The 13102-nt window shown below is 41.6% G+C and overlaps 1 protein-coding gene across 3 annotated transcripts in view; it reads right to left on the reverse strand.

Moving 5' to 3' along the window:
* The window catches only part of TBC1D4 (TBC1 domain family member 4), a 211094-nt gene extending 201467 nt beyond the window's left edge, over positions 1–9627 (reverse strand). The window contains exon 1 of one of the 3 annotated variants that reach the window (XM_081286339.1): positions 8314–9627. In XM_081286339.1, coding sequence (XP_081142465.1) covers positions 8314–8811 — 498 coding nt within the window. In that variant the 5' untranslated portion in view covers positions 8812–9627. Of the gene's footprint in view, positions 1–7806; positions 8001–8313 lie in introns of those variants that run through there. The other 2 variants (XM_081286338.1, XM_081286340.1) reach the window with 2 other exon arrangements.
* Positions 9628–13102: the final 3475 nt, after the last annotated feature.

The raw sequence follows: 13102 nt of genomic DNA on the forward strand, positions 1-13102 counted from the left end.
AAGGATAAATTAAAATGTTAATAATTATTTTCCTGTTTTTTAATTTAAGAATTTTGCAAAAATATAGACATAAACTCTTTATGCTTATAGCTCTAGGTTTTAAACAACTCTTAACCTCAAAACCAATTTACAAAATAATAACACAAATGTAAAACCAGTACATTTATACAAACTACCTAAATTCAGTGTTATAAAAGATGTTATTTTTCAAAACAAGAGAATTATAGCACAGAATGAATTCTATGATCTGATTTTTTTTATATTTATGTATTTATTCAATAATGTTGTTCGACTTGAACTCACAGACATATACAGCAACTCACCAGGTCACTAGGCTTAACCTAACTTTACATTTTACAGCTTCACTGTTCTTTTCTCTTCAACCCCAGACAACTGAGATAGTAGACTCAGTGCCAATGTTCCCTGCTTTATTATGTGTTTGATATCAGTGTGAAATGCATTATTTTTGTACTTTATAACTTTTATTTCATAGTATTCATATATTTTGCATATTATAATGTAGATTAATAATTTATTATTTGTAATTTGCAATAATTTATATATATCATTCTTTATAAATCAACCAAATATATTCAAATGCTGGGTTGTACCTGTTCCTAAATGAATATCATAATGATTTCCTATTCTAAAGTTTATCAAGGTTACATATAGACTCAGGGTTTATTAACCTGTAATTCCCAAGGACACTAAATAAAAAGGACACTAGAATTCTGCATTATGCACCTAACAAATCACACAGAATCTTTACTTCCCCTTAGAACAGAAGTACAGCCGTGCTTGGTGGCAAACACCCATAGTCACAGACACTTGGGAGGCTGAAGTGGGAAGATTGCTTGAGCCCAAGAGCTTCAAACCAGTCTGAGCAACACAGCAAACCCTAATCGCTTAAATTTTTTTAATTTCTTTTTTTGAAACAGTATATACTGGCTTAACCATATCTGAGCACCAATTGACCACTATTTTACAAATTTAATAAGCTATTTGTACAGATATTTTCCACATTTTTGCAGTTCAATATAGTTGTATGAAATGATGGAATTTGTTGTTACTTACTGTGCAGATTTTTAATGAGTACGAAAAATTGATAGAAGTTTCTTATACTGTCAACTAAAAACTAATTTTCAACAAGTGCATTCTATTTTTTTTTTTTTAATGCATTGGCAAACCTAAAATTTTAATTTGGAAAAACTTCCACAATGCTTACACAGCTATTCCCAGCAACTGGAGGCTCAGATGATTTGGGGTAAAATTGGGGGTTCATAACCCACATCAATCTAATGTATGAAGTATATGATATGTCAAGAGCTTTGTAATGTTGTGAACAACCAATAAAAAAAAATTAAAAAATTTTTAAAAAAAAAAGTATTTCATCTGAACAACTGCATTCTAGAGAATGCAATGTAAGAGAACAAGTAAGAGGACAAGCTCCAGAATCTGCCCTGATTGGACTTTGCTTCTATGATAACAAGTATTGAGACCTGAGGAAAGTAACCTTTCTATACCTCAGTTTTCTCATTTGTAAAATGAAATATTGGTACATACACAGTTACTCGGAAGCTAAAATTCCATAATTAGGAAAAGCAGTGAGAGTAGTACTGTCACCTCACAAGAGCTCACAAAAGATCACTTTTAAGTAAATGGATTCAAGAGCTAATCAGATAAACAACAGTATAAAGTAGACTTAAAGTAACATCCTTAGTTGACGCGCCTGAAACAGAACAGGGAGACCCTGTTTCCCAGCACCTCCTTCCACCAGGCTCTCATCCGTGATGTAAGCTGTTTTCAAAAGACCTTTCTAGGTTCAAAAGATGTCCAGATTCAGGATCTTCCACCAAAGCTTGCTACAGACTTTCCCACACCTCCAGTCCGCATGCGCATAGTGCCCGACCCTGACCTCTATAGGATCTACCCAGGGTGGTGATAGTGAGCATCTCCACCGTCTTTTGTGAGTTAAAGGCAGATGGACTCTACGCAAATGGGAGATCATTGTGTCAAGTGTAAAACTTGGTGCTGGGAGCAAAACACAATGGAACATGTGCAAGAATCCCAAGTGCGCCTGCCCAAGTCAGTGACAGGGTTATAAGAGCTCCCCGCCCTGCCAGGCTCCAGGTGGTGGCCCTTCAGTGAGCCAGCTCAGGAACCCTGCACCAGGTGCTTTCTTCCTTGTTCTCAAGCATACGCCCCAATAAAACTTCCATGGGTTGGTTCTGCTGATCTTTATTCTGGTAATTTCTATCTGGAATTGAGCAAGAAAACCTTGGGTTGATTGGTAACAAATCCAATGAATTGTTAAGCTCGCATTAATATTTGATGCAAACTACATTTCAAGTAAAATATTTTTCTAGTCAAATAATTCTGAATATAACATTAAGTAAAATCATAATTAATCTGTCCCTAATTTTATAATGGGGTACAAGCAGATAACCACATGTTGGCTTGGTTCAGATATGCCAATGTAGCCCAAATGAAATAAAACTTTAAAAACAATCATCTAGATATTTTTTTTAAAGAGAGAGAGAGAGGAGAGAGAGAGAGAGAGAGAGAGAGAGAGAGAGAATTTTTAATATTTATTTTTTAGTTCTCGGCAGACACAACATCTTTGTTTGTATGTGGTGCTGAGGATCGAACCCGGGCCGTACGCATGCCAGGCGAGCACGCTACCACTTGAGCCACATCCCCAGCCCTCATCTAGATATTTTTAACAAAACAAAGACCTTGAAATTAAAAACAGGAGTAATCAGAATTGTTTGCAACAATTATTCGGTCTGACCATCATCTTACTCACGAAACTGTCAAATCTATTTATTTTTGCCAACTTTCTTACTAATCATCAAGCATGCAGTTATTTTCCTGACTTGTATCTTTTGTCTGACACAAATAATACACCAGATAATCTAGAAAATTCACCAAAATCATTAGTTTCCTTACCAAATGATGAATTCACTCATTACACACTGAGAAAAAGGCATTTGAATAGAATATGTCTTAGTACTGTTTATCAGGGTGCCAATAAAGCTTTCATTTTTACAAAGACTATCATTATTTGACACTAGGATATATCCCTCCCCAAAAAATGAATGGTTTATTCCATCTATCGAACTTAAAACATTTCACTGGAAAACAACTTGTTCATTCAATATATGCATGGTCTGATTGCAAATAATGTCTGTCTAGGGAAGATGCCACTATACCACAAGATTCAACATTTCTTTCAAATCTTCTGTAGTAAGATATTTATTCCTACCTACATTTACCTTAAATTTTCTAGTCTCAGAATGACTGTAAAAATTACCAAGAGAACAGAAATGGTCATATGACCAACCAAAAGAACACAATAATTTAGGGCAATAGTTCTGGCCTGGTCCCCAGGTCAGTAATCTGAGCATCACCAGAAACATATTCAGAAATTGAAGGTTACACTGTCTGTTTTAACAACCCCTCCAGCTCAACCCCATTCAAGATTGAGAACTTCTGGTTTAGGGTAATCAAGCTGATACTGAACAGCCTTGATCTTCAGAATGTGGCTCCCATCATAAGGTGCCTGCTCCCTTGCAGCTGAGAGGCCCTCCACTGCCGCAGTCTTGGCTGGGCACAGAATCACGAGCCACTCACAGCTTTATAGATTCAAACAGCAATTCTTTATTCCCAAACTCACACCGGCCTCTACACACACGTTCTGGGGAAATCCAAGTTCTGCCGCCGCCCAATTCACCTACTCTACGAGGCTTTCTTTTCCAATACTTTCTGAATCTCACGAGAACTCAACGGGAACTCAAGCAGCAGGAACGCCGTATTCCCAGCAGCAATAATCTTCAACATCCAACTTCCCTAAAACCCATATTTAGGGAACACCCTAAACCCAAGGAGCGGGATACTTCCTCAAACCTGCAGGATACACCCTAAACCTGGATCCACCCTGGTCCTTGAGCAGGGTCACCTTTCTCAAACACACATGCAATGTCACAGCGAATTTCCAAGGCAAGTCCATTTAACATGGGGTACGCTGGCAAGGAAATTTCAATGCATCATTCCTACTTGGCAATGGCCCTCAGCACTCCACACAAGTTTTTAACCTCTGCCCCACTCCAGACTGCGGTCAAGATTCTACCATGGAGTTAAGGCAGATTAAAACCTCAGAGCGGGGAGAAAAAAGACCAAAAAATGATAATAGTAAACAACAAAAGAAACAGATCTACCAGTTGGAAGGCAGAAAGAGGGAAAGAGATAAAAACTCTATTTCTCTAGTTTTCTGATTAGTATATTCCCAAATCCACTGAAACCACTAACTATAAAGAATTAAGAGTTGGCCTCTTTGAAACATATTGACAAAATGATGTTGAAATCTGGTTACACAAATAAAGAGGAACAATAAAACTGCAGATTCAGAGAACTAAGAACTGGAAGGAACTGAAATTAAATTCATTATTTTAATTGTAGGCATATAATTTGTAAAATCTCTTTAAAGTCATCCTTGCAAACTTCAAAAATTATATTCATAAACACAACCAATAAAACTATAATTACTATGTTTTTGTCTTAAAGATCCATTCATTCCATAATTATGAAATAAAATCACACTGTCAAAGTCTCATGCAAATGTTAATACTTTTAATCTCTAATCCTCATAAACAATAACTGCTTTTTTTGTAAAATATTTGTAACATAAACAACTCTTTTTAAACAGAGAAACTGAGGTAATGTTATGCAGTCTCTTTCAGAAAGCAGACAGAGATAAGTAGTGGCAAAACACTAGAGACCTATGCTAGATCTTAAGGAAAGAATCAGGTATTCTTGGTTCCCCAATGGGTTCTAAGTCTACAACACAAATTATGCCAGTGAGATTTTAAAGAATATACGTATTTAGTTCCTTTCCTAGTTCAAATATCCATGTTAGGTTGAAAAGTGCTAGCCCTGACATTTCTCCTCCATAAGACTACACAGGCTTAAGTAAGTGGGACCCATTCCTTTTGTCAGGTACTTGACCCCCATCTCTGCCTCTCTTTGCACCTGAAAGAAGAGACTGTGCATTAGGCCCTTCTGGTTGAGTGCAGCTCTGGACTCACATCTCTAAGTTGACTCTGCCCAACAGAGAGATATGGAGCCAGAGGACACATCACCATGGCAACTCCCCAGACCCAACCTACAGGCACAGCACTCTGAGGTCAGAAAAGAGATTTCAGTAGATATTCTGCACATTATCACTTTTTAAAAAAATTTTTTTTTAGTTGTAGATGGACACAATACCTTTATTTTATTTATTTACATGTGGTGCTGAGGATAGAACCCAGGACCTCACACATACTAGGCAAGTGCTCTACCAATGAGCCACAACCCCAGCCCAACATTATCATTTTCTATTAGAAACCACAATCCTCCAACTCAGTGTCCCAGCAGGAACACAAACTTTGCAATTTTCCTATGGTGAATATAGGTCCCAGTTTGCCCTGAACAGTCAAGATTTATAATTTGTTCTGCTTGTATAATTATTAGTGGTGCCCCCTTTCACAATAAAAAAATTGCCCCAAATAAAAAAAATTTTATGGTCATCCTACAGATGGGTCCACTGTACAAAGCAACAGGCATGAGAGACAGAGGCAGGCTCATTGCTCTAGGCTACTCTTCATACTTTGTTCAGTGAATGCAGAAAACAGTAGACTCCCTTAACAATGATCCCAAGTCCAATAAATAATTCTGCATTTTAAATGTAGAATTCAGGACAAAGCAAACAGCCGGTCTCCTTCCTTCTGACTGCAAGGTTACCCAGAACCATCCAGAAACTACTCCATATGCAGCACACTCCTGGATGATAAAAATATGTTGAACTCATCCCTTTAAAACATCTCCCAGCAGAATCACCACTTCTGGGAGTATTAAGACAAATTCTTGAAAAACAATGATCCCAACTCTCCCACCTATGAGAACTATATGGAGTAAACTCAGATGCCCAAAAGGAAATGTAGGAAACAAGACAGTGTTGATGACTGCACTCGTCCACTCAACAAATATACCAGAAGTCCAAAGTGGCAGCCCACCAATCTTTGAAGCCAATCCTCAAATGTATATTGTTTGGCCCAGAGAGGTTCTAAAAGTTTAAAACATTTGCCATTACTTTAAAATGTGAAATCCAACAGAAAATTTCAGATTTCCACTTTATCTTGGGAAATTGGAAGTCCGGGCAACACTGAGCTTTGCATTCATATCTGTAACTTCCAGTCAGAGTTGGGTAGCACTCTGAGAAAGGATGCCCACAACCTAGTCGTTCACAGCCCACCTCAGCCCTCTCTCTTCTCTGGTATTTGAGTTTGTACCACTGATTAATAACTGGAGATAATCCCTAAAGATATGATGTCTGACCCTTCAAATTAATGATCCTCTGCCAGGGATTCTCTTATTTCAAAGCAAATAAGAGTCCATATCTTTAGATCAAGGATTCATCTGGGAAATGACAATGAAAGTTGGGGCTTGTTTTTTTTTCCTTTTATCAGAAAGCCATATGGCTTTCAATTGCTGCCTCTAGACTAAAAGAGAATAGGCCTAAACACAGTATTTATAAAGTAATAATACATTCTTCTTCTAACACTTAAATATATAATGAGGAAGAATAAAAGGATGTTTTTAATTGCCAACCATTGAGTCCAGCAGGGGCTCAACAGTCACTGTTGAGAATCCAAGGTACCATGACAACAATGAAATTAGCAATAATGTGTCATGTACCAGAATTGGGAAAAAAGCAACATCAAAAGCCTTAACACAAACTACCAAGAGTCATGAAACATTTCTTTAAGTCCTGGAAAAATGCAATTTATTCCTCCTTACTGCCATAACCAAACATGTTAAATAAAGAAAGATGGTGATAACGTTCAGAAACTTTCCAATTTTATCATACATGAGAGCTAAAAATAAATTTTGAACAAATGAGCATAAACTAAAATTCACTAATCATGGTTAGGATTTTGAGAGAATCTATACCAAGGCAATCTGCCATATATGTAACAGTGATCACAAATTAAAATTGCTGTGTTCACACTAAGAGTTCTGATTATTAATATGTTTTAAGTATTTTGCAAAGTGTTGAAAGCAAATACAATAAACTTTTATTTTCTTCAATTCAGCTATTGGCCTTTTGTGAAAGACTTGGTCAAACAAAATGTCTTTCAGTTACAGTCCCTAGAATTATGAAATAAGACAAAAATTAAACCTTATTTATAGGATGTTTTTCTCATCTTTCTATTATTAATTTCCCAGCTAGCAAAAGAACACCACATGGTCCAACCTGAGACTTTATTTATTTATATTTAGACACCGCTATTTTTCCAAAGAACTTAAAGTACTTTATCAACATTAAATAATCATTTTTAAAACAGCACTTTGGGCTTTTGATATTGTTTTTAAAAAATAAACTCTTTACACGTTTTTTAAAGCCTGTTTTCAAAGGCACAATCACTGTGGTAAAGTTTTCCTGTCGCTGTTAGATAAGGACTGTACCTGTTTTGAAGGAAGTCAAAGTTAAGTTTAGTAATAGAACACTTAGATTTTGTAAACTATTGGGCGAAAATGGAAAAGAAAACCATTTTTGTAAATGGCATTTGAAACCTCTTCTATTACACGGGTTTTTAAGTCACCCAAGTATGTATTAATTTTGTTTCCAAAGAGTGTGTCACACGCAAATAAGGTCTTCTTCCCACACAACATCCAAATGCAGACTCGTATTTTGCTGCCAATCTGACAAGGTCTAGTAACTTTTTCCCTAAACCCGGGTTGGAAATCGCCTCCGGGACAGGATACCTGCAGGTGCTGCTGTGATCTGGCTTCGACCGGTCAAACGGGTTAAGGTGCAGGGCTCCAGGAGACTGAGAACAAGGGCCTCTAGGAACCCAACCCTCTCCTCCGTTCCCAATAACACACTCACACGTGCACACACAAAAATACCAGGGGAGGACAGGCAAGCTCTTTGCAGTCACACCCCTGACACCGCAGAACTCTCAAGACGCGCTTCTCCCCGTGTCTTCCCCTAAAGCCCCAGCTCTTCCTCTGTCCCGGGACTGCTCTCCGCCGCCTCCCCCCCCCCCCCCAGTCTGTAAGCCGTCTGCTCCGGCCGCACGCCCAGCCACCAAACGCCTTCTCGCCCACTCTCAGGTCCCCGGAGACTAGCAAGCGGAGCACTCGAGCGCGCCACGTGGAGCGCGCGCGCCAGCAGCCCAACCACTGCCGGACCTTAAAGTGGGGTCCTTGCCCTGGAGTCTTGCTCTAGCACCCTCAACAGCCAGGCCCACCCCCGCGCCCGGGACTTGCCTGGTTAGGGTCTGTGGCGCGGAAAACGTGACAGGCCATCTGTGACTCGGGGTCATCGGGTTGCGCCTTGATCAGGTAGGCAAAGTAGGTGAGGTCGTGGCTGTTGTGGATGAAACGCGAGATATGCTGTGCCTTGTGCTCGAAGATGAACACTGCAGGGTTGGGCTGCGTGGCCGCGGGGCCAGCGCTCCCCGCGGCTCCGGCGCAGGGCGCGGGGATGCAACGCAGAAAGGGCGCGCTGAGCACCAGGAGTACCTCTCGGGCCGCCGGCGCCCCACAGCCTCCCGCTTCGGGCTTCTGGCTGCGCCGGCGGATCTCGGCCATGAGCCAGGGCAGCATGGGCAGCGTGGTTCTGTGGTCCAGGCACGACCCTCCCACGTACCACAGCCGAAACCGTTTGTCGCCGGGCTTCCCGGAACCGGGCTGCGCTGGTGCGCCCGGCTCAGGCTCCAAGGGGTGCGGGAACGGCTCATCCTGAATGCAGCTGGGCGGCTCCATAACTCGCGCCTCACGAGGGCAGCGGGGTGGCAGACCAGGCACACCGCGCTCCCAGCTCTGGCTTTGAAAGCGGGGCCGAAACTGTGCCAACTACCACAACGGGCCCCCGCGCCCGTTTGGGCGCGACGAGACCCCGAAGTCGGTGTTTCAGCGGCCCTGCCCCATGCGGCACTTCTCCGGGCACGGCTCGGAGGCTCTAGCTGCTGGCACCCAGACGAGCGCCCAGCAGTGGACGGGCAGGAGGGTGCGGGTTAAATGGACATCCTCCTTTCTCCAGCTCGCGCCTCCGGGCCGACTTCCCCCTTCCTCTGCCGCGGGTCTGCAGGGTAAAAGCACCTCGCCAAGGGCCCCAGCCGCCGCCCGCTCCAGCGCTGCAGCCCGCTGCGGCCGCCGCGCTGGCCTCGGGCAGGCACCGGGAGGCTGGGCGGGGAATGGGACTGTGGGCGGGAGGGGGGTGACTTGGGGCGGAGCTGACTCCTACCAGGGTGACCGGCTGTCACCTGGAAGGTCGGGGCCGCCGGGCTGCGGCGCGCTCTGTGCTGGGGAAAAGCCTGCGAGAACTATTCGCATGGAAAATAACAAAAACAAAACGTAGCCTCGCGGGGGCCGCTCCTCCTCCCGCGCCGCTGCAGCCCGGCTCGCTGCTCCTCCTCCTCCTGCTGCTGCTGCTGCTGTTCCCGTCCCTCCCTCGCTCCTTCCTTCCTTCCTTCCAGGCTGCTTCTTTAATCGGGCTGCTACCCCCTCCTCCCGTCCGGCGGGCAGAGAGCTTCGCCTGCGAAGGCTTATCTGTGAAGCCGCCTCTCCGCCTCTTCCTCCCGCCCCCGCCCGGCCAATTCGCCCCAGGGAGCAGGAGCCCCAGAGTCTGGCGCGGGCACGGCCCGGGAGAGTCGGCCAATCTCGGTCCCCTCCTGGGTATCTCTGCTGCCCCCTGGAGAAGGGACCACTCGCAATGGGGCACTGGAAAAAAAAAATTAACAGTATTGCTTAGTTTCAATTTCTTCTCAAGCCTGAACATTATTTTCTGCATCCTCTTTCCTAACAATCTCAAAAACTACTCGTGTTTTGAGTCACAATATTACAAAGTATTTTAATTCCAACTTTTACTTTAAGATTTAAAATAGTTTGACAACATGAATCTTTGGGAGGGAGAGCAGTATCTTATTTGGTTTTTGGTGAGGAAATCCAACTCAGTTGACTTCATGCTAGGCAATGCTCTACCACTGAGCTACATATGAGCCCGCTTCCTATTTCTTTTTTTTTTTTTTATTGGTTGTTCACAACATTACAAAGCTCTTGACATACCATATTTCATACATTAGATTGAAGTGGGTTATGAACCCCCAATTTTACCCCAAATGCAGATTGCAGAATCACGTCGCTTACACATCCACAATTTTACATAATGCCCTATTAGTAATTGTTGTATTCTGCTACCTTTCCTATCCCCTACTATCCCCCCTCCCCTCCCCTCCCATCTTCTCTCTCTACCCCATCTACTGTAATTCATTTCTCTCCTTGTTTATTTTCCCATTCCCCTCACAACCTCTTATATGTAATTTTGTATAGCAAAGAGGGTCTCCCTTCATTTCCATGCAATTTCCCTTTTCTCTCCCTTTCCCTCCCATCTCATGTCTCTGTTTAATGTTAATCTTTTCTTCCTGCTCTTCCTCCCTGCTCTATTCATAGTTGCTCTCATTATATCAAAGAAGACATTTGGTATTTGTTTTTTAGGGATTGGCTAGCTTCACTAAGCATAATCTGCCCTAGTGCCATCCATTTCCCTGCAAATTCCATGATTTTGTCATTTTTTAGTGCTGCGTAATATTCCATGGTGTGTAAATGCCACATTTTTTTATCCATTCATCTATTGAAGGGCATCTGGGTTGGTTCCACAGTCTAGCTATTGTGAATTGTGCTGCTATGAACATCGATGTGGCAGTATCCCTGTAGCATGCTCTTTTAATGTCTTCAGGGAATAGTCCGAGAAGGGCAATAGCAGGGTTAAATGGTGGTTCCATTCCCAGCTTTCCCAGGAATCTCCAAACTGCTTTCCAAATTGGCCGCACCAATTTGCAGTCCCACCAACAATGTACAAGTGTACCCTTTTCTCCACATCCTCGCCAGCACTTGTTGTTGTTTGACTTCATAGTGGCTGCCAATCTTACTGGAGTGAGATGGTATCTTAGGGTGGTTTTGATTTGCATTTCTCTGACTGCTAGAGACGGAGAGCATTTTTTCATGTACTTGTTGATTGATTGTATATCCTCCTCTGAGAAGTGTCTGTTCAGGTCCTTGGCCCATTTGTTGATTGGGTTATTTGTTATCTTATTGTCTAACTTTTTGAGTTCTTTGTATACTCTGGATATTAGGGCTCTATCTGAAGTGTGAGGAGTAAAAATTTGTTCCCAGGATGTAGGCTCCCTATTTACCTCTCTTATTGTTTCTCTTGCTGAGAAAAAACTTTTTAGTTTAAGTAAGTCCCATTTGTTGATTCTTGTTATTAACTCTTGTGCTATGGGTGTCCTATTAAGGAATTTGGAGCCCGACCCCACAATCTGTAGATCGGAGCCAACTTTTTCTTCTATCAGACGCAGTCTCTCTGACCTATTTCTTAATGTAGTTAACTTCTTAAAATATGGACAAATCACACTTTGTTATGTATACCTCCGGTTAAAATCTAGTGTGAATTTTTCACACCTTTGTATTTGGATATATGTATTTCAAAAAAAAAAACTCAGAAAACATTTCAGGGAAATCTGATCATTCTAATTTTAAAACAGAAAGGTAGAGAAGTATTCCTTTTCCTATTTTAACACATCATACTCATTCTGTTTACTCTTACTGAGTGGTAAGAATTGCATAAGAGATAAACACAAAATAATTAGGAAAGACCCTGAACTTCCTGACTTTGTCCCAAATGCTTATAGGAAAAATGAAAACCTCAGTTTCCTATTACTTTTTACTTTAATGGTGTTCTTTCTTTTCCTAATACCCTGGAGCCAATTTTTTCCCCTCCTATTTAGCAATAAGATCAACTGCCATTATTCCTGTGCTGAATTTCTGGGGGCACCCTGGTGGCCGCTTATTAATAAGTACCTTAGCTCCAAGATGGAGATATTATTGATCGATTGGGTCAAAGTTGTTTGGGTTAACCACTCCAAAAACCTTTGTGTAAAATAGACTCATATCCTCAAGAAGCAATAATGAGTTCTGAAAACATAGACTAAGACCTTTTAGAACCTTACAGAAAATCTCTCACAAGGATGGCTACACATATGAGAGTTGAGAAAGAAAAGAACAAAACATATGGAAAAATCACAGAAGTCTTGTAGGTTCCACTAAATCAACCAGCTTGGGAGCTAGGATTGATGAGAAACCTCTGGTAGCCCGTTCCTATGGACATAATAAAGTGAAGTAACACCAAACAAATTTTCAATTATTGATGGAAAAATGAGAGGATGGTCTTTTATTTTATGACATGCTTAAGTTAAATTGATTTTTGCTCTGGAATGCCCATCACCCTTCCTTTTGTAAGATTTCTATAATATGGGCTGGGGATGTGGCTCAAGCGGTAGCATGCGTGCGGCCCGGGTTCGATCCTCAGCACCACATACAAAGATGTTGTGTCTGCCGAAAACTGAAAAATAAATATTAAAAAATTCTCCCTCCCCCCTCCTCTCTCTCTCTTTAAAAAAAATTTCTATAATATTTATCTTACTATGTTTCTGAGCCTGACACATGAAAAGATAGTTTTTTCTGCCCTCCTTGAAGTTAGCCATGGTTATTTATATGATTTATTTTGACAGTGAAATGTGGACAGAAGTGACTTGGGTCACATCTGGAATAGAAGCATTTAATTGCCTGCACAGTAGTCCACAGTCAGCCCACTCTTGCTCTCCAGTGGTCATGGTGAAAACAACACCTCCATATGAAGGTGCCTCCTGATCACAGCAACCCAGGGTGCTGAGCCACCACAAGGTGGGCATCTGTTCTGGAGAATCTCCCAGCCACACAGCAGACCCCTCAAGCATAGGAAATAAGCTCTCATTGAGTTAAGCCACTGAGATTGTTGGCTTGTTTGCTATCTTATTGTTAATCTGTGCTAGACTATCAAATAAAATTGTTATACTCCAGTACATGTTTTGTTTTGTTTTGTTTTGTTTGTTTTGCTTTGCTATACTGGGAATTGAACCTAGAGGTGCTTTATCACTAAGCTACATCCTCAAGCCTTTTTGTTTGTTTGTTTGTTTGTTTTATTTCAAGGCAGGATCTCACTAAATTGCTGAGGCTG

Source organism: Spermophilus citellus (assembly GCF_964194105.1).
Source record: "Spermophilus citellus genome assembly, chromosome: 1".
NCBI lineage: Eukaryota > Metazoa > Chordata > Mammalia > Rodentia > Sciuridae > Spermophilus > Spermophilus citellus.